At 42.6% G+C, this 22,994-nt stretch overlaps 1 protein-coding gene across 1 annotated transcript in view; it reads left to right on the top strand.

The window, feature by feature from the left end:
- The window catches only part of cbl (Cbl proto-oncogene, E3 ubiquitin protein ligase), a 35,424-nt gene that overhangs the window by 1,974 nt on the left and 10,456 nt on the right, over window positions 1-22,994 (top strand). Inside the window, exons 2-5 of the mRNA XM_069668410.1 lie at window positions 4,204-4,451; window positions 17,225-17,371; window positions 18,370-18,526; window positions 22,056-22,177. Of these exons, the coding sequence (XP_069524511.1) occupies window positions 4,204-4,451; window positions 17,225-17,371; window positions 18,370-18,526; window positions 22,056-22,177 (674 nt within the window). The remainder of the gene's footprint in view (window positions 1-4,203; window positions 4,452-17,224; window positions 17,372-18,369; window positions 18,527-22,055; window positions 22,178-22,994) is intronic.

The following is a 22,994-nucleotide window of genomic DNA, read 5'->3' on the forward strand; positions in this document are numbered from 1 at the left end:
TACCATGTACATATGACCCAGTGAACAGTTTTAGGAATAACACCAGTGAGGTGAAAAAAAGATATCTTACCTTTTTAAAAGAGCTATAGGACCAAAGTATTTTTACTAGCCCAGATTGTTTAAAATAGCATCGGAAATAGTATTCAGAGCTGTGTTAAGGAAACCACAGCCCAACATATGCTGTCGACCAACACCTGAAGAATAACAACTTTGTTTCTTTCTGAAAAAACCTCCTGCAGAGGATGAAGTTAAATTTTTATCAAAATGATGTCTACATTACCTATTCTTACAGTGTTCAGCATGACAAACCTTCCACTGAGTCCTTTGAAATTGTGGTGCCCTGTAAGGTGTGTTTTGCCTCCTGCAGCGAGTTTGTACTTCAGAATAAAAGTAATTAAGGTTTAACTTTTAGGTTTCGCATTATGGTCCTTCTGTTACATTGCATTGCCTTATATGGCCTTGCGGTTGAAAACGTGTAGTAAGACAGCAGTCAGTGCTGTGTCTTAAACTGTAATCCGTCTAGTCGGGTGGAGTGTGGACCCCAAACACATCTTCCTATGTGGTCTCCTGCAGTTCTAAAGTTACTGGAGAGAGGCGTATACTTCAGTTGTACTTTATAGTTTGTCATCAAACTTTCCTTCAAAAGCATCAATAATTGTGAAATTGCAAGCTTTCAGGGATTTAAAGTCCCTTTGCTTCGATTTACTGGATCAAAAATGCAGAATGAGTTTTCCTGGAATGATGTCTGAGCTCTGCAGACACCAGGAAGCACAAAATTGCCTGTTTATAGCTGTCTGAAAGTTACCAGGGTCAACTTTGTTTTCAGTTGGTTAAATATTAAGGGACTTGAATTAAATGTAAGAAACTACCTGGTTTATCTATGCCAGGTGTAAATGAGCCCAGCGTGTCTGAGTCTGAGAGAAAAGATGAGTGGAATGCATTTCAGCGTGGAGGCAGTCAACATGTCACTTTGGCCTTGATTGGCATTGACGTATGAGCACTCAGTTGTTTTGGCCTTGTACGTGTGCAAGCATGCATGCGTATTTGGCAGAGTTATGGGTACAAGTGTTAGCATGGTAGATGATAATGTTAGGGATGTAACCATGGCAACAGTCTTATCTTGTCTCAGCCATAACGCTGTGTAGACCTTCTGCGTTAGGGGGGCCAGGAGAAGGGTTAAAGGACTGAGGGCACTGTGTTGGTAATGATACTGAAGTAAAGGCATATTATCTTTCACTTCAATCTCCCATGTAGTCAAATGAAATGTTGGCTCTCACCCAGATGACCACGGGCAAATCATCCAAACACACAGAGGATACAAGATATGTGGATGGTGTGCCACGTAGGAATCTACAGAAGCTTTAAGCTGGTTTTCTGTCCGTTTGGTTATGTTGTTATTCATTTAAATGGAGAAGATGTTAAGGGAGTTTAGATGTTTTTCCTGGTCAGTCAAAGGCTGGCCTTTAAATGGTTAATCTTCATGACTAATCTTACTAAGGCCTGTTGTGCTACTTGCACTTTCTTTGGCTTTAAGTATCCAACCATCCAAATCAACAAGTTTTTATCCATCCGAGTGTAAATGGAGTTTCAATCAACTTAATGCTATTGCACTAAAATATTTCCCCTGTGGTCGTTTCACACCCATTATCAGTGAGAAACTGACCTGTTTAGACACCAATGAAGACCCACATGCTAAAAACATTTAGCACGTTGTGAAACCAGTACTGCTTAAAATATCCTGCTGTCAAGTGTGACCTCATTCTTTTAGAGAGGCATTTGATACAGGGATGATGAAGCAAACGGTCAGAGAGCCAGGGCCCCTTTTACAAAGTGAGAACAAATATGTCTAATATGTTTATGAAGCATTGGGACTTCATGCTCATGAGATGTTCCTTTAGAGACAGATACCTCAGATGAAAGGGAAGGAAACACTCTGAATATTAACACTGATCAATAATTAGATGCTAATCTGTGGTTGCTGGAGCTGAGAAATTGTATCTGTTAATACATGTCTTAAATTTTAACAGTTAGACTTTTAAAAATGTTAAGTACCATAAAATCTGTAATAGAAGTTGCACCGGAATATAAGACGCAGTCTATTTTGGGGGGAACCCAGAGCGAACAAAAGGCTTTCTGTAGCTATTTATTAATAAACACTTGTATACAAGTTATTTCAACACTATTTACATTTATTTTCAGTTGACAAAATTATAGCCTGCCATCTGTTTTTGATGTCAAGTTTGCAAACCTGCTAGCTACCGGTGCGGTTGTTGAGCTTAGTTGTGCAGCTGTGCTGGCGATCATGACGGCGCATGTCCATGACGAAGCTTTAGCTAGATTATAGCGCCATCGTCTGGGTGAAATACCGTAACACAATAAAAAACCTCCGTTTGCATTTTATACTGGTTTATTGGTCGCACTGGTATATAGGACGCAGCCCACTTTTGAGATGAAAAAAGATAAAAGCATTAAAAGTGCGTCTTATACACAGAGTTTACGGTATATGTGTTAATTGGATGATATCAAACCTTTTTGATCAAATTAAACACAGAATATCAACTAAATAGTTCTGTTGTGGCTACAACTCCAGTGAAACCCTTCAAAAAGCAAGTTTTATTGTTGATGACAATTGATCAATCAATTTGGTTCTCTGTATACTTCAATTATTCTCTGATTTATGATTATAATCTGACCTGTTGAGACTATTAAATTCTTACTTTCCCATAATAAAAACAAATGGCTTCCAAAAAAGAGGCAAGCCAAAGCCAGCCCAACATTCTTTTAAAGCTTTTCCCATCATATTTCTTTCTGACCCTCACTCACTCGCGACTAGCTGACAATAATTTGGCTTGATGTGCACAAAGAATGAGCCATGTCCTGTTGTTCACATACGATTGTTCAGTCACTGTTGAAGCTGACAGCCCAGGTTCAGATCAGGACACGAGACCCTGAATTTTCATATGGAAGTGTAGCTTAGTTAAAAAGGAAGCTAATCTTGAATGCAGTGATAACCACGTCCATACAGAGCTTAACGTCAGTGTGAATGTTCCAGGCTGCCCGCCAGGGTCTTTTGTAATGGTCAACGAGGTGACTCAGACTCAGAGCAGCAGTACAGTGTGATGACTGTGGAGAGGTTGAACATTAGCGAGGATGTAACATGTATTCATACAGTCTGGTGAACATGTTGGACTCGAGCATGTAGTTGATTCCCTGAATTTTAATGTTTGATGAAGCCTAATAGAAGATTATCTCCCTGCTCACCCATTACAGAATGCACTCTCTGTTGTGTCAATGATTGATGTGAATGAAGTCAGTGTTTTAGTCTTTTATAATCACAAAGTTTATTTCTTCTCAGGCTCTCTAGCTGTAGCTTATATCCACATCGTCAGTACGGCAGTCCGTGCTTCAGCTGTTCATATTTGTGAGGCAATCGTGCTCAAATGTTGAGCAAAGAGAATTTGTATTTTTTTAATGCAGAAGTGGTGTAGGGTGTGCAGGTTGAAATGAGGAAGTGTAAACATCAACAGCTTCTCCAAATACGCTGAAGAAGTGGAGGGTTAGATTGTGGTAACCTGTGCTTGTTGAAAGGGTAGTCCCATAAGTAGATGCACAGATGTCTATGAATAAGAAATCGAGATAATAAGCCTCATTGCAACCTTCGTGCCGTATGCATATCTCCCTTGGTCCTGTTCTGCTTTCATTTTTGTTTGTGTAGATACAAGAGGAAGTAGTGTGACAGTGGGGAAATAACTCCTGATGCCATAAGGGAATAAATCAATGAAACTCTGTGTATTCCATTATGTAATGTGTACACTTGCCACACTCTGAAAGCTCTGAGCGTCCCTCTGACAGGGCTTTTAAGGGCCTTTCTCTCAGTCTTCACCTTTGTTGGCACTTTCCATTCTGCCTGTCGTCTATCTGGGCTCACTGACAGTATTCTGCACTACAGATAAGTGGTCTAATACAGAAAGGAGCTGTATTATGCAACACTCTGTCTATATGGTATAAATAATGTCTTAGAGATGCAAAATGAGAGTGCGTTTTTAAACTTTCAGATAAGTCAGATTTTCTGTCTCTGCCCCGCGCCTCCCTCTGTCTCACACTTCTTTTGTCTCATCTGCTCTGTCTCTCTTTCTTGCACCCACTCCTTGTCTCTAACTGTATCTTGTCCCCCCCCCCCCCACACATCCTCTCTTTCTGCAGGTGGTGCGCCTTTGCCAAAACCCCAAATTGGCTCTGAAGAACAGCCCCCCTTACATCCTGGACCTGCTGCCAGACACCTACCAGCACCTGCGCACCATCTTGTCTCGCTACGAGGGCAAAATGGAGACGCTGGGGGACAACGAGTACTTCCGGGTCTTCATGGAGAACCTAACCAAGAAGACCAAGCAGACCATCAGCTTGTTTAAGGAGGGCAAGGAACGCATGTACGAGGAGAACTCACAACCCAGGTGAGTAAAGTGGAAAGAATTAACGCACCTTATAAAAATGAAGTGGGTACGATATGTTTCATTTTTCTGCTCTCTTCTCTTCTGAGTCACCGTGTTGATTTCCGTGTAATAGACGCATCTGAAACGGGACGTTTGACGTGTGAAGCGTTAATGATGGCCGCTGTTAGACGATCACTTCACACCTCAAAATCTTTCATTCATACTGAATTATTACGTCTGAGCAGGCACACGGTGAACAACGGCACCCTTCCCCAGGCCCCGGGGCGGTTGTAGCTCGAGATACATCAAAACAAGAATAGAGAGGTGTTGTGGTTTGAGCATGTGAGCTGCTCTGTGGTCAGAACGGCGCTTAATCTACAGCTGCCTGCCTGCCTGTCACTCTGCTTTTGTGCCTCCTTATCTCTACCATCTACTTGAACATTTTGTCTTCATAAAGCTGTCTTTCTGTCTTTTGTGAGGCCTCGCTTGTGTTCAGTCTATATTCTAAATCCCGTTTCTTATGAGGACGAACTTGGAACGTGGAAGTGTAATTAAGATATTCTTCCTGTTTCCTCTGCTTTCAAAAATACTAAATGAGAGCGGGCATTCCTTTGAAGACAAAGTGTACCGCAGAAGACCTCAAGACATAATAGATCTTCTTCTAAGCACAAAGTTATTGTTGTTTTAATGAGCAGGCTCTCTGAGGTGCAGACCAGCTGCTGGATGGAGCTGCTGCACTTTCATCATCTGCCTTTTTTCTTTCGCTGCATGCTGTGGGCAAATGCTGGTAGAAATACCGCGTAATGAAATAGTACGATAGATATTCATTGGGTTTTCTCCGGAGAGTTTCATTTAAGATGTGAGCCAGTATCGAATATAATCCCAGTAAATGCTTCCTGTAGAGCTGCCCCTGGGTTCCCTGCTTCTTTTGCCGACAGTGAAAGGAAGTACTTGCAACACCTCCAAATGTAGACTGAAAACATCAGCTGGTCAGGGTGCTCAAATAAGTGAACACACCAGCAGAGATGACCTGTGAGAGAGAAGAAGCAGGCAGTAGTCGACCTCTTGTTTGGGAAAGCCTCCGGGCTTCAGAATGAGAAGAAATGAGCTCTCCAGCAGAGTCAATGGGCTGCGGATGCTCCTTAAAATAGTCTTTTATGGATCACTGCGTTTGTGGTGTTGCTGTGTGTCCTCTTGCAGGCTAATGTCATGACTTGGAGATGCATCTTATGTGTGAACGCCTACAGACTTAAATAAAGGGCGAGGGGAGATTTCACATGTCTGCACAGCCCTTTTTAGAGTGTTCTGGTTTTATCTGGAGGACAGTCAGAAAGAGGTGACCTGGAAGAGAGGAGCTTATTGGCAGGTGAATGTTTTCTGTGGCACTCTTTGAAATCACCGAGCACCTTACCTTTCATGGTTTTCATTAGTTATTACATTCATTTTTCAAAAAGCCTTTAAAGCAGCTTTAAATTGAGCTGCTCTCTCAGAGCTTCTGCGACAGAAGCCTTTCATTCAAAGACAGTCTGTTCGCACGCTGGCCTAACCTGCTGTCTCTTGTTTTGAGAATATTATGTAATAGTTTAATCTAGTCAGTCCCAAGTGATACATCCTCTTCTTGTTGCTCAGTTCCTCAGTGAGGTTGTTCTGCCTCAGCTGCCATGACTGTAATCTTATAGACAGAAAAACCCCGACTAAACCGACCGGAGAGAAGAGAAAGCTTCTATTTTAACCTCCACCGTACTTAACACGAGCCGACAAAGTTTGAACCATTTCTCTGTGAGATCACATCTTCACGTCGTTGCTGCACAGAGAGAAATTCCTAGTTAAAGCAGAGGAAACACACACACACACACAGTAGCCAGGCATTACACACAAAGACTGCTATTGTTTGTGTGCAGAAGGCAGTGGCAGTGACACTAACCAATGGGTATCAGCCCACTTAAGAATGCTATAGCATCAACCAATGACGTTGAGCCGCTACAGAGACTAGTATGTGGTTAGACTGCAGCTGAGCTCAGCACATGGCTCAGACTGAGAAGTCAAACTGAGGATAAAGATACTCTGACTGCCTGAATGCAGAACATTTGATAAAACACTGCTTCACTGTGTTCTCCAAATCAGCCTTCATTTCAGTATGAGAAGTTTGGCTCTTATTTCCACCAGCGTGGCTGCAGTCAGCATCAGAACCTGATAGTTACTGACTTGAATCAAGATAAACGGGAATCAAACATGGCATAATAGAGTGGAGGCTCCGAGTGTTTCATGAGAGCTCTGAATGCAGCGTGGGTGGACATGCTATGTTGGGATGGCGTGCAGACTTCTCCGAAATGTCTTCCCCAGAGAGTTAGACGCGCTATTTATCCAGCCCCCCGTCCCATATGTCCCACACTGATTGTTTATCTTCAGAGATGCAGTAGTGTCGAGGGTGTGCAGTGAATGATTGGTTTGTTTTTTGTTGAGCAACAGTGAGTTTCATGGAAGTGGAGTTGAGGTGCTGTGGATTTAAATGTTTTTATGTTATGAAAGTTGTTGTTCATCGCAGTAAAGAAGAAAGAGGATGAAAGTGAGTGTGCTGTCTGTGCGTGAACTTAATTATTAACACTGACAGCCCATATTCAGTCAGAATCAACAGAACACAGTCAGCACTTCCTCCTTGTTTGCCTCGCTCACTTCCTCTTCTGCGTTCTCACAGCACAGCCGAGACATTTTCTGACCTCAGAGTTGACAAAGACGTACAGAAGTGAGTTGGTTTAAATGTCGTTTTAGCCCAAATGTCAAACAAGCTTTTCCTTTTGACTCACTCTGAAACGTTATTGACTAGAAGAATAAAATGCTATAATCCCATCCAGATTGCTGTGCGAAAAAGCTCGTTTTTGTGAAGCCTGAAAAAGAGCGAGAGCAATTAGTTGATTAATCGATAAATTCATCAAGATAAAAATAATCTGGTTCTATTTTTAGAATCTATTCAGTCATTATGCAACCAGAAGGGATAACATTGGCTGCTGCCCCTGCTTTTCTTTTTTTCTCATCATTGTAAACAGAATTTCTTTCTCTTTTCGACTGTGCAGCTTGACTTCCTCTTGAATTCTGGGAAATCTGGTGTATTACTTTTAAGAATTACTTACACTTTTCTGAAAATCCCGTGTGTGACATTTGTAGGGCTGTGGCAGCTCTTGTTTGAATTATCTAATGATTTGTCAATTATTATTTTGTAATGAATTGTTTAACTGTTACAACTCTAGCCAAATAATATTTAATGGACGAGTATTCCTGTGATCTACAACATGTCATAGAATTAAGATGATTACCTGTTACAACTTTCCACAATTGAAGACACAAGATCCCTTGTTTTGTCCGACCAGTGGTATAAATCCAAAGATATTTAGCTAACTGTTAAATATGACAAAGAAAAACTAACAATGCTCACATTTAAGCTATAGTTGACATGACTCACTGTTCACCTAAAATACTTGCAGATTAATTTTCACTTGACTATTTTTTGTTAAGTAAACATGTCAGCTGTAGAAATGTGCACAAAGTGAAATCTGACAGCGTTTAATGTTGTTGTGGCGCGCTCAGTAGTTTCAGTAGAGAAACTGTAAACTAGTATTTGACTTCTGCATTAACTGAAGCGACTTGTGAGTTACCACTGTGCTCTCTTGGGTTTCCTTAATTGTCCTCAGAGGATAGACTGTTCTCTCCTGGGTTTGTTGTTGATTTTAATACAGCTGCTTTCACCAGTGTATTAATTGACTTATGGTTGGAGAGAAAACCGACAGTATATGTTAAACATTACACACTGCTGGTGTCCCTGAGCAGAGCGATACAGTAGAAGCGTTGATCAATGTGTCCTCAGAGAATCCCGTTAACCCCCTCCTCTCTGGGTCTGAGCGGATACTGCTTTGACCTCTCTGTGAGACTCCGTTTGATCGTCTTCCCGGGCCGCGCTGAATTTGCACCCTGGCCACCGTCGATAGGTCCAGCTGGTCACAGGAAGTGGTGGGCTTATAGGCTGCAGGGTGATGCAACTGCACTGTGGGACAGGCTGCACCGCAGAAAGTGAACATGCACACTCATGATATGCTGGTTTTGTAGTAGATGTGTGAACTTGTATGAATCACCATATGAACTTGTGAAATTCTGTTTGATATTTTAGGCCTAATATTAATATTAATAATTTTTTCACCTCTTTAAATACATTCCTGCGAGATACGGCCGATGCATCGAGGATTATGCCTCTGTGCGTGGTGCGCCTGCTCTACCAGCTAAACTGGCCCCCCGGAGAAGCAGCACTACTAACAGTTTAATGCACATAAACCTCACTGTTACCACTCTTTATTTACTTCTCTCCATCATCCATACCTTCCTCTACTGACAGCGTTTCGCTCCAATCCACTGCACAATAGCAAAATGCATTCCAGACATGCTTCAGTGGTATTTTCACAATAGTCGGTAGAAACAACTTCCTCCAGCTTTATTCAGCTTTTTACAGCTGAAATATATTTTCAGCTTCAGTGCTCTTTACTCATCACGACATCATTCAGTTGTTGTATAAATGTTTCACTACTTCCTGCTTTATACATCAGAATACTTGTGAAGCCGTTCAGAGAAACAAAATGCTAACTGCTAAGATGAACGATGGGTGTGTCTACTAGATAAAACCCTCAAAGGTTAATCATGTTGGCGCTTTTAGTTTTATTCCTGGTTTTAAAAAAAGCTTCAGAGCTGCGTTGGTGTCCCTTTATCTAAAGCGTGGTGCTGGTGAAACGTGCACGCTTTGCATGGAGACGTTCTCTCTGTGGGTCGGGTCAGGTGCTTGGCCCTGTTCTTTACCGGCTCCTGTTTCTTCTACTTACAGCACCTGAACGTACGTGAGTTATACTTCTCAGTATTCAGGTTTGTTTGTTGCTGGGGTTGCTAATATCAATCTCCCACAAAAAGATGAGAGCATGACATTCATTCTGTAGCTCTTTACAGTGAAGTGCTTCTGTGCCATCAATGATAGATGTAGTGGGGCCTGTGAGACAGAGAACAACTTGTCATTGTACGCTACAGTACCTCTGGTATTTGCAAATGTCGCTTGCACCCATCTCTATTTTGGTTGAGAGCGAGAGCCCCGTTCTAAAATACGACTTCCTAGTTTCTGTAAAGGTACTTGACATCAGCGTGAAACAAAGGTCTGCCTCTGACATCACCGCCCTCCACTTTGACTATCTGAAAAGCCATCTTATCACTGCAGCTGTCGTACTGTACGGTCACAGTATTATTGGATGGAGCCATGAGGAAATGCATTGGTGCATTACAGTGATGTCGGATCCAATCGATTGCAGGAGATAGTTTGCATGAATATCAGTCTTTCCTGTTTTGTCAGTAGTAAATTCAGCAGGGCTAAATTTGGCTCAGTGATGTAGCTCCACCTCCTCATGTTTTTAAACACATGTTAGTAAAGACTGAACTTGTAGACAGACATAAAAAAATAAATGTTATTCCCCACTGGACTGGAATTTTTGGAGAAATCTTATGATTCCCCACAGACTTTGTTCCCTTTTATCAAACTGTCAAAGCAGATTAGTGCGACTGACCAGCGATGAAATAAGTACACATACCCTTTAATAAAATCTGCTGCCATATTACGCACATGTTGACCTGAACGAGGTCGAGACGTGATGGTCACACATGTGACTGGATTTTGGCTACAGTGACTCACTCTCGAGGTGATTTAGTGCAGTGTTGCTCTCATCGTGCTGTTTCACACCACTCTTTTCTGCTGCATTCACTCTTTGCTTCAAACTGAATGTGCTGAGTTTTTGGCTCATGTCTCCGCACAAAAGAAGAGATGAATTAAGGAAAAAGGAAAGTGTTGCCCCTCTCGGTGCTCCCACAGCAGGGAGTCCTAGCGGCTTTGGTCGTGATGGAGTTGGGCGTAAAGTAAGAAAAGCTTTTAGTGGTTAGCCTCGCAGCCAAACGACTCTCAGTGCTGGGAATGGAAAACACAGTTCACACTTACAGCTGCGGGTGTTTCAGCTTCAATTACATTTGCCTACACTTGTAGCTTGGGGCTCTGTGAGCAGATATATGCACATACACAGACGCACAAATAGCTGAGCATCACGGTTATTTATTTCACTGCAGTGTCTGTGAGCAGCCGACTCACGTAGTCCTCACACTATTAGATTATGGTGATTAGCATGACGCAAGTCACTAGCTTGTCTGCCCTGCAGGGTACAACAAGCACTTGCTGTTTATGCACATAGAGATAAATGAGCTCAGATATGCACCAAGATATGGCTGTTCAGCTGTGTAGAGAGGATTACGCTAAAACTGTGCTGATTTCTGTTGTTTCTTTCACAGTCTTAATTTCTCCGTCACAATGATCTGTCGAACTGACGACAAAGATCAAAGCTCAGGTTAAAACTTAAATGTACACGGAGAAGATTTCGATTTTTCTTCATTTAGGGCTTTATTATTCAGGAGTTTGTGTAAGGAAGAAGTTAACTGTGTTCCAGTCATTGCTTAAGTGCAGTGTACTGTTAGTGTGTGTGTGTGTGTGTGTGTGCGCGCGCGCTGTCATGGCTGTTTCCTGATGGAGATCTGGAGCAGAGCCAGTTCCGGAGAGTTAAATTTGTAAAGTGATGACTAGAGAAAAGCGTGAGCCAGAATTTCACATTCTCCCGTCTGTGTCCAACTATTACATTCATTTTTCATTTTTGTCTAATTCACAGCATCATTAAAGTCAGTGTCCAGAACAATATTAACCCCTGGCTCTGTGAAACGTGGGCTCCCTCTCACTTTGCATTATGTCTCGTGATACGAACAGATGCAGCTCCAAGTGCAACTCCATATTCAAAGCTTCTTTGCTGTTGATCAAAACGCATACAAATGTGGTCTGATAGATGCTGAGAGGCACGTGATGAAGGCTTAAAGATAAAGCATCACCACGGAGGGGTGCTGCAGTTTTGTTCCCTTTTTAGTGACACTGTAGTTTGTCTGTTAATTTGTTTTCCCTACTCTGAATAACTCAAACTGAGCGAGAGCATTGTGAATTATTTATCTATTTAGAGTGCATCTGACATGTGTCATATTTCAATTCAGATGCAGAAGAGGACTGCATGAGTCACAGTGATCAGAGCCTGTGTTTGCCACTACAGTGTGGGTGCTTTGCATATGACTGGAAAGGGAAAGGAAAAAGTGATGCATGCTGTGCTGACGTGTTGAAGTGTCATCTTGTTACCTGTAGAAGAGGCTCGTACACAGGTACCTTTTGTGCACTGTTAGCTCTCTTAACTCTTTTTTTAAGGTTTTTAAATATGAGCCACAGTAGTCAAAAGTAGCAGTATTTTGCTGGGCTGTACGTGTAGTTGTCCTCTAAGTGCTTCTTATTTTCTGTAGTGCATCATATAAACTGTTGAAACTAACTGTTGGTGGCTTTGTTGCAGGCTTCAGTCCATGTTTGATGTGATTTTCCCTTTAAGCCTCGAGAAGAAAAGATAATACAGCTGCGTGATGATATTACAGCTACTTGTGACTCTTGCCAATCCAGACAGGCTCTCTTTCTGTCAGGTTGACCCGAGCTGGCTGTGCTGCGGTGCATTAGCGCAGTGCGGTGCTGGCTGGCTAGCTGCGCTACTTTATCACAGCCAGCAGGAAACAGGAAGGGAGCAGCCAGCTGCAAGGTCAGAGGTCAATCTATAGCATGAGGGGGATGGTGGACAAAAACCTAGTGTTCAGAAAAAAGGTTCGGCTTGTTTCCGCCGTTAAGAACGAGTGAGAGGCAGAAAAGGAAAACACTGAAGACCATCCAGAATAGGTCAGCAAACCGTTCTCTGTATGTCTGGAGCCTCCGACTCTGCATCGTCCGGGTTGGCACAGCAGCTTAAATAGCAGCAACACTTGTAGGAACACTGGCTACTGCCCAGGTCACACACACACACACACACACACACACACACACACACACAGTACAGAGCTGGTATTGTAGGATGGAGAGGGACACACACAGTTAGACAGACAGATGCTAAACATGCTAAATAACCTTGTACTGCCACGTCTGAGATTAAATTTGAACTTACATCTCACTCTGACATTTCAGAATGATATCCTGCCCTCCTCTGAGAAATCTCTCTCCATCATAGACGGAGAAAGACATAACAAAGTGTCATTCACTGGGCAGATCTCGTGCCAGAGACAGCTGTGCCACCCTGTGAGCTTGATGCCAGTCAGACCAGTGTTCACTGTCACACTCAATCTTTCTCTCTGCCTCTGAAGCGATACGGACGTCTGTGTCGACTCACTGTGTGTACTTTATGTGTGGAAAAAACCGCTGTGTCTGAAAACGTTGACCTGAGGCTTGTGACCCCCGGACATGTTTAAACAGCGTACAGGTTCTGAACGAGCAAGTTCACAGTCACATGTTGGGGGATTTTTTTTGTTTCACAGAGCAGTGCGTTTGACACTACACACCGACTTCCTGTGCGTTCACAGGTGTGATGTCTTGACTGTCTGTAGCTTTAACAGCTCCTCCGTCAGGTGTCGTGCTGCACAGGTTTATCACTGAGGTGTTTGTGTTGTATGCCACAAACACAGCCAGAGGCAGCGCGTGTTTGGGTTGTCACTCCGTGTGTTTGTCAAAATGATTCTCCCATTCTCATGAACACATCATGAGCAGAGCCTGCTGTGCTCAAATGTTGCACAAATGTCCACTTGGACTGAAGGATGAAATTAGAAGATTTTGTTGGTCAAAGGTCAAAGGTCACTGTTCTCTAGATTCACATTTTTGGTCATATCTGGTGAATTCATACACTTACTATGACACAATTTCACACAAATGTCTAACAGGATAAAATGATGAGGAGATGATTTTATTGTACCCAAAAGGTCAAAGGTCACCTTCGCCTGTAACTTGATAATATTCTGGAAAAACATTTTTCTGTTTTTTCCTGTTTCCGGGGGAATTCTTTTAAATTTGGCACAAGCGTCCACTTGGACTAAAGGATGAACTGATTCGGTTTTGCTGGTCAAGGACCTTTACGTCCATTCCATTTTTGTGAACGTTTTTGTGTACAACCCAATGACTGTACATGTAGATGGACAACGCATCTCCATCTGCTCCCATTGTACGATATTGATGCCAAAATAGCCCCTGTGATAGGCGCTGCCATCGTGCGATGGTGACATATGGAGCCAGAGACTGCGCAGTAGAGATCTGCGAGTGAAGCGACCGTAGCCACTATCGCTTACCTAGACGCATACTTAACTTACCGAAAAAAAAGGATCCCGCACGCCGGCGTGTTTAACAGCAGAACAGCTTCTCTGTGTTGGTCTGAGGTTAACGTTCACAGGTTTGGAAACTTCAATGACTGTAGTGATTGTTTAAGTTACGTTTCCACTCGCGGATCGTCCTCCGCTCTCACCCGGAACTGATCGGCTGCAGGAGCTGAATTTGTCAACAGAGCTGTCAATCATCATTTTTACTGCATCAAATAACTTATTAAAAATAAACTTGTCAGAAAAATGAACACTTGGACGTAAATCAGCATGATAATAACTAGCTTTAATGACATAAACCATGTTTGAGAAAAATTTATCGGGCGTGTATTTTGATTTTATAGTTTTACCGATGTCCCATCTGTTAACATGGAGGAGGCGGGCTTTATGACCTATACTGCAGCCAGTCAGCAGGGGGCGAGAGAGATGTTTTGGCTTCACTTTTAGGAAGCTGTCATGTCATCCATCTTTTTATACAGTCTATGGTACAACCAGAGGGACTTTTAATACATCTGGTTTGTTTAGATTTTATTTTCCATCGACGCTCTCCTTGACGATTAGTGGAAAGACATTTTGGGAAAGATTCAGCTGCTCTTTAACTACGGATGCACTGATGCATCGACTGAACTTCAGAATCAGCCGATATCGGCCGTGCTGACCGACATCAGCCCATCGGCAAATAAGGTGGCAAGCGCCGATGTTTTTATTATTTAACTGCTTTAATTGTGCCGTAAATTTAATTGTAAGATAAAAGTATGCTTTCAGAAAGATTTTTGTGCCACTGAAAAATGTTTGTACTATGACCAGCTGATTCTGAAACAGGCTAAAGAGGCTTTTCCGTCAGATTATTTTTATGTGAAAGAAGTTTAAATTAAAAGATGTATTGGGAATTTGTAGATTGAATTCATGCTTTCTCAAATGATGAAGGCCGTAATACATTTATTTTTTAGAATTAAAGTACATTTTGGCCCCTTATCCAGACGAGGACATTAATATTTTTGGCCCTGGTTTTCTTAGTCGGCGCATCCCTACCTTTAACCTGCGTAACACATATATACTGTAACATTGAGCCGAGCTTTAGCCCCTTTACATCAGAGTTTCAGAGCAAATTGTGCCTGTGGAAATTGTTGCCCCGAGTAAGAGTATCTTCAAACATATCATTTGCATTTGCTGGTGAATAAAAAATGAAATTTAATGGTGGATTTGAAGATTTTATGAGCTTAAGTCTTAAGTAACCTCCGCGAATGTTTCAAGTTCAGAGATGAGTGGAGTGAATAAATGGATTCAGACGACCAACCTAGAAATGAATCTTTCAGTGAGGAGAGATTAATTCCACACTCAACCTGCAGAAAGAGGATAACTGTCTCCATGTGATTACACTGTAGATGAAAGTAGAGCAGCAGTGCAGGTTGTTGTAACTTAGATGAAAGCACAGTGCAGAGAGCGGCTGACAGGAAAATGGATGAGGCTGCAGCTTTAAAGCTCAGTAGGCCAGTAGGGTTAGGAAGCAGGAGAAACAGAGGAGGACCTCCTGCTGAGTCGCTTGCTGCTGAATAAAAAAACAGCCATGCCGTGTCGCAAGCGCCTGCCTTCCCTGAGATGACACTGAAAAGGGAAGACGTTCCCTACTGCGTCTGCACGAGCTCCTCGGGGAGTAGTCAAAGGTCTCATTTTCCACATTGCATCGCTGATGAGGGGTGGCCCTGACTTCAAACGCACACAGTTCCCTGCATCTGGCTTCAAGTCTCTGGCTGAAGATTTCAAGTGGGCAGAGCAGTTCAAAAGATTAGACATCCAGCTACTAGAGTGTTGGCTGTTTGAGGATCATTTACTGCTGAGAGGGTATAAATACAGCGCTTTATGGCAGTGTGCGAGCGCTGCATTTTCTCTCTCAGACTCTTGTCTGCTCCCTCTGAAGTAAACTATCATCCTAACAAGCGCCCGTCGATTTTGGCAGCTTCTCAATGTACACTAATCTTATTCATCCATCTTCAGTCACTGTCCTCCTTCCTCATTCAGTCTCTCCCTCCCCCTCCGTCTCTCCACTCACAGGCTGCGTAGTGTAGTGTGGGGCAGCTGCAGTGTAGCCATGCTTTCATTGCTGTCTCTCTTGTGCATGTCAATTCAGCCCGCCCGACAGCTAAGCACAATCTCCCTCTGTGTCGCCTCGTAAATCATGCCTTTCTCTGCATAACACTCCTAATGCTGTGATGGGGTGCAGGGGGTATGGTGACAGTGAGCGGCTTCATTCTCCCATTTCCTCGTCTCTTTATTTCTGTGTCCTCCCCTCTCACGTCTTTCTCTCCTTCTTTTTCCCCCCGACTACTCTCCAGTTCTTTGCTGCTAGAATCAGAGCTGTATACGAGCATGTCCTATCCTCTACATCTCGGTTACTATGCTCGCGTGTGTGTATATGAACTCTCTGATCCTGTGGCTATTTCCGTGTTGTGGAAGCATCTAGGGACAATTCTCAGTGGGAGAAACACCAAGCAGAAACACAGCCTTGAGTAAAATATGTTTATTTCTTCCTCCAACACTTCCCATCCCGAGCCTCCTCTGTTAACTACCATCAGCATAACTGCATAATTTAGAAACTATCACCTGTTGTTCTTCTTGAAGTTGACAAAAGTAAAGTGTTATTTCCAAGTGTTAACCCTGACAGTTAGATGGCACTTGTGTCAAGCCTTATTGAACACCAAGGGAAGTGAAAAAACAGACAGGCACGCATGTGATGTGTTCTTTCTGCACATTTAGCTTCCCTTATCTCGATTATCTTTGAACACGGGTGGAAAACGTGGGCGTGTTTATGGCAGCTGAACTCTAATCTAATGACTCTGACTCGCGTAAATATATGAAAGCTGCTGTAAAGGTTAAAAAACCATCTCAATACATTGAACAAGTTCTACATGTCTGTCTGGAAGCGTTTTAAGGAAGTTGATTTCACCATTAGTGTCGGCCACATCGCATCACTGCAGGTTTTGCATCGCCACAAATGGCTCAGCGAAAAAGAGTGCTGAACAGGTGACTTTTATGGTTGATGCACATGTGCATTACATTTTTCTCATTATTTCAGTACAAGAGAAAAAGTTAGCAGATCTCATTATGTTGTCGGTTTTCCCCCGTGTTTGCAAGCTTAATGGCTAATGGACTTACCGCCAGTGTGGAACATAATAATAGATAATCAATTATTAATAATAATTCTTGGAACAAACTATACAGCTTTTTATAGTCTTCATTTTCTTGTGCATTTGTAATTCCTTTTTTTTTATTTGTGCTCTTTTTTGCAAATGTCACCGTGAGTGTTTGACAGCGTCACTTTGCAGGTTCCCTTTCTTACACACGGTAAAGATCGACTCACCCCGTCTGAGATTCACATGGTGTACTCTTTGCATTCTGAAACGACACGTTGTGCAAATAAACTATGATTGTTTTGCTGTCCTAAAGCTTTTCTGAGCTGATGACACTTCAACCACAGTGCAATGATAAAGACCTGAATTCTCACACCCTCCCCTCTTGTCCTTTCACAGGCGAAACCTCACCAAGCTGTCGCTGATCTTCAGCCACATGCTGGCTGAACTGAAGGCCATCTTCCCCAACGGCCTGTTTCAGGGTGACAATTTCCGCATCACTAAGGCAGATGCTGCAGAGTTCTGGAGGCGCGCCTTCGGGGACAAGTGAGATGAATTCGATTTAACTATTTATGCATAAAATGCTCTATTACCTCAGAGGTTTAAGACTGGCATCCATGGTACCCCGGGGCGTCCCTTACAGGCTGTTTCAAAGAAGATAAAAGAAAATATATTCAAGTGACATCTGAGAGAAACATACACATGTATACTTCTTGCTCAACTCTCACAGTGATCACAGAACATACATGACTTCTCTGACACAAATCTGTGGTTAGAGAACACAGGTTCCCACGCTTACGTCTGTGTTTAATATGATCACACAAGTTCAAGTCTTTCACTGCACACAGATGATTCAGGTAGTACATGAAGGGATTTCCAAATACTTTATAACACTAAATCTATTACCCCCAGCTGTCAGATAATGGTGTGGTTTCTACATCTTAAATCTTCAACAGTAGCTGACCAACTATATTTGCACCCTCTATTTTTCATATGCTGGTACTAAGATATTAATCTGTATGTAAATGTGGAAGCTGTCTGAGAAAAGAGATCACCTCAGATCAGCATTCACAACCACCAACCCTCAAAGCTCTATTCGGAGCCCTGACACAAAACGGCTTATCCTTTTATCACATGTGAATCATTTATCATTCTTCACTCCGATGCAGCTCGTATCTGTTTTTAGATGATTTATGATGCACAGAAGAGGCATGCAAAAGAGCAAGAAACCTAAAGTTAGAACCAAAACTGTCACTGCAGCTTCACTGCACGTTTTGTTGTTAAATGATCTTACTAGCGCTGTACATATTTTTTAGGATACTTTTTTTTTTTTTAGGATACACTTATTTTTATATGCCCTTTATTGTAATGTTGCACTATCGACTTTGCTGCTGTAACACTGTAACTTTCCCCGTTGTGGGACCAATAAAGCTTCTTGTATCGTATCTTATTTTAAAGTAAAACTGGTCCTCTATAATGGTGTTAGATTGCAGTCTTTACCAGAGTACGTCGTCACGTGTTTTGCTTGGTGTTGTGCGTCACAGGACCATTGTGCCTTGGAAGATGTTCCGTCAGTCTCTACACGAGTTTCATCCCATCAGCTCCGGGCTGGAGGCCATGGCCCTGAAGTCCACCATCGACCTCACCTGCAACGACTACATCTCTGTGTTTGAGTTCGACATCTTCACTCGGCTCTTTCAGGTAGTCAAACCCCACGCACGCACACACGCACGCACAATCTCTCTGTATCTGTATCATCATTGAGTTGTGAGATAATGAGAAGAGAATTGTACAAAGTAAGACAGTGACAGATTGCTTGGAACTACTTTCTGTCTCTGTTGTTTCTGTTGTCCTTGGAGTAGCAACAAACTTGATTTGAGCTGCCCGTAATGAACCTGAACTAATCGTCTCATCCTTTTTGGCTAACTCTATCAACTTGTTACCAGAATGCCTGCTGACTTATTCATACTTTCTGCTCCTCTGCTCGCCCCGTGCCGATAGAAATGTTTGGCATTGATTTTGTCTTCTTCGTGGGGTGTCTGTTGTTCATAATTCTAGACAAGTGTGTGTTCTTTAAGCTAGACAGTCTCACAGAGATCTTTTTCAAGGACAGTCTGCATTATATGCTAAGCTTTACCTTACTGTCGGATGAGAAATAAAGTGCATGGAAAGAAATGTGTGGAATAATATAATAGAGTGGACTCTAACTAAGCGTGCACTTTGTGGCTGAACAGTGTTGTTGCAGTGTTGTTTTCTTGTGCCAAGCCCAAAATCAGCTTAATAATTAATAGAGCAAAGTACTGACATACTGCTCATGCACATTAAAATTTTTGAGGTTATGCACACGAGGAAAGAAACAACATTTTGTTTGCGGAGTATTTCATGTAGCTTTGTGGTGTTGCAGGTGCCGCACACCTTTTTTTTTCAAAGCGTCTTTTCCTCATGAGCGCAGAATGAAGTGGTGAGAAAAAGGACACCAGGAAAAACAGGGAGGATAGAGGAAGGGGAGGGCAAAGGGTGGGCTTATCAGGCATCACCTCCAGAGCTTATTGCCCAGTAATTAACATAGGTTTACATATGAGAGCTTAAAATATGTCAGTGGTTTTTCATTCAATACTAACTCCTTGTGTTTTAATTTGCATTATCTGAAACCGCTTGCATCATATCGCTTACACAGAGGTGAATGTCAGTACAGTGTGTTTGTCCATTCCCTCAGTGACATTATCCCCGGCTGCTTGTGTGCAGGGCACCGACAGGCTTAATGAAGCCTAAACAGATTACAGACGTTTCCTATGACACTCCCTCACACTGAAAAAGCCCTCCTCTGAATGTCCTCAAACTTAGAAGAGGAAGTGAGCCTGTGGCCATTTTGAGCTCTGTCCTTGAAGTGCAGCAGACCAGGAGGATACTCACTTGATTATCAAAGGCCCTTCAAATGTTTTTAAAGACAGCATATGAAACATGTTTATGGGAGCAGTTTGCTTGATTCAGGTAAATGTAAAAAAAAAAACAAAAAACAGGCCGATTGATGTCTAAAAAACAAGACTGAAAAAGAAGTTACAAGATGCTTCATCACCCAGCAACAATTTAAAATGAAGTCAGTGTACCGCACTCAGCACAGTCTGTTTACTAACTCGACCAGTCTGTGATCACATCACACAAAAGTGTACAAGAGATATGAGATAGAATACTAGAGGCTGACAGCGATATCGTTTTGTGAGTGGAAAATTCACCTATTAATGACACAGCAGCCTAAATCTCTCATCTTTTGAACTGGAATGAAAATTGATCTTTACTATGTGAATTGTGCACCTTTTTTTTTAACAGTAAGCATTATGCAAAGGTACTCAGAAGGGTGATTATACATCATCAAATAATTCTAGTGCAGACGGTTGTCTGCTCAGCTGCTGGGCTTTGTTCCACGTGCTGCAGACAGTGCTAATAGTTTCCTGATTGATATTTTATTTATATTGGGAATATCGGCAACATATCACAGATACTGATATATATCTGTGACAAGCTTACAGTGGCCCGATATAATTGGCCAACAGATAAATTGGTTGGACTCTATTTTTGATAAATTACCGACACATTAACCGACAATGCAAATGATCAATGGCTGCAGTCCTAGATGATTTTAAGTAGGTGTTAACATATCAACTGTATCTAAAGCACATCAAAACTTGACAAACAGGAAATGCTCAGAGTAAGTCTCTAAACATTTGCCTTTGAAGTCTGTCGGCTAACAAACCTTTCGCTGCACGAAAATGCTCCAATTGAAGAGTTTATAAGCATAAAACTTTGCATGAGGCTTGTGGTAGCTGCTCTGGATGTGTAGCCTTTATCTTGATTAGGTGAGTGCAGGAGTAATGACGTACTAATGGGAGGAAACTCCCCAAAATAGCTTTGAGGAAGAGCGCTCTGACCACAGATCAGCAGAGGGATGCATGGTGCATGCTGGCGGGCTCAGCTGTGACTTGGCATACCGTTACCGTAATCATGGCTGAAGGGCCCTTAACGCTCGGCTGCACACAAATAATGTGGTGTAAATATTAACAGATGCATGGGCTTTGACCAAGAACGACACTTGTGCAGAGAGAACAGGAAAGTAGGAGGGGGGACAGGTGAGTATTGATTTCTCCACTAATAAGAAACTAAGTGGAGGTTGGAGCTCATTGATGTCACTCACCTGGCAGGCCCAGCCTTATTCTGCAGCTCTTCACTGCTCTGAGGCTTCAGATGCTCTGAACACAGCTGCTTGATTAGCTGATAAATCAGCATGACTGCATTGACCTTTCAAGGTACACTGATTATTAGGTCAATTTAAGTCCATTTTACACAGGCTGGCTGCACGGTGGAGTGGTTAGCGCTGTCGCCTCACAGCTAGAAGGTTCCTAGTTTGAATCCTTCGGACGTAGGGGGCCTTTCTGTGTGGAGTTTGCATGTTCTCCCTGTGCATGTGTGGGTTCTCTCCGGGTACTCCGGCTTCCTCTCACAGTCCAAAGACATGATGGTTAGTTTCATTAGTGACTCTAAATTGCCTGTAGGTGTGAATGTGAGTGTGAATGTGAAAGGTTACACATTATTTATATTAACAGAGAGTCAAAACACTGCAAGAGGTGTTAGTCCCTCTTTGTGATGTGGCCTTAAAAAAAAAACAGGTGAGTTTTTTCATTAAAGTTGTTTGCAGATTCAAACATAGCTGTGACTTTTGCAGCATGTTTTACTTCCTTTCTTACACCAGGCAGACTTGTGAGAGCAATTGCGGAACCACTAACTCACTACCACACTCAGCTATTATTTTACATATTCTTCCTGAAGTCTTTACCCTGTATGGTTATGGTGGCTTCACTTAATTTGGCTCATTTATTCTTTAAAGAAAGAAATATGAAATCCTTGAAAGTTGTCTTCTGCTCTGTATACTGTATGGTTAGCAGTCTGCTCGTGTCCGTTTAACCTTCCTCATTCTGTGGCTCCAGATGGTGCCAAATGAGTTGCATGCTGTATTAAGTGTTGCAAATGTAGCTTAAAGGACCTTTATTCATAGCTGGTCTCTGGGTTGAAATGATCGTCACAAATCACACGGAAGTTCACTAAGCGGCTGTAACAGCGTCATCTGTGATGCTGTATGTTTCTCCATTACTCTGCACACGCTGTTATTGCTGTGTCCATTCACTCACACATCAGATGAGTCACTCTCTCTCTCTCTCTCTCTTGTGTTTGTGTGTAGCCTTGGTCGTCCCTGCTGCGGAACTGGAACAGCTTGGCAGTTACTCACCCGGGGTACATGGCCTTTCTCACCTACGATGAGGTCAAAGCGCGGTTGCAGAAGTTCATCCACAAGCCCGGCAGGTGAGACAGAAACACGTGCGCATGAAAATAAAGCATACATTTGAGCACCACACTTTTTTCTGTTACTGGAACATAACGATCACATCATGCTACCATGTCCGTGCTTTTCCATGAGCTGTGTAGTTGTGAGTTTACTTTAGCTTCAGGTACTATTTTTATGTCCACTCAGGAGAATACGTGTTTGAATATTACACACAAACATACATAGTTTGGCACATGCTATCCCTGACTATGCAACAGACACATGTAAATACAAATGATCAAGGTTTGGCTTTGTGTCAATCAGGGCTCAAGCGCAGTCTGATGATGCTACTTTCACCTACCAGTTATGCTGTGGCGTGTGGGTGTGTGTGTGCGTGCGTGTGCTTGTGTGTGAAGGACCCAGGGCAGCATGGCACTGGTACCTAGCATCAATGGCCTGATTGTACACTGAAAGCTGATGTCACTCTTTGGCCTGGCCTGTGTAGCGCCACTTTGACATCTGAGTAGTTGTTGGTCAATTTGAGCGAAGGATTTTGACACTGAGTTACAGCTGACCGTCGGGAGTTTCCCCTTTGAAACATCTGCTGTACTGTAATTTTAAGCTTTACTGTGGCCATCACTTAGACAGTCGACTTGTGCAGTTACAAACTCAATGCTTTTCCTGAAATGCTAACACACACATGCTGCGATGGATTAATCTAATTCCCTTTTTGGCCTTTCTTCGTCACATACCAGCGGTCTGCAGCTTTCCCTCGGTGCTGCACTTCAGTGCTCACAAAGACACATTGCACTGATAGTCAAACCCCTAATATGTTGTTAGCTCATTTTCCAACTT

This window comes from Semicossyphus pulcher, unplaced genomic scaffold (genome assembly GCF_022749685.1).
Source record: "Semicossyphus pulcher isolate SPU_LCO1_2020_fin unplaced genomic scaffold, fSemPul1.0.p SCAF_19, whole genome shotgun sequence".
NCBI classification, from domain to species: Eukaryota; Metazoa; Chordata; class Actinopteri; order Labriformes; family Labridae; genus Semicossyphus; species Semicossyphus pulcher.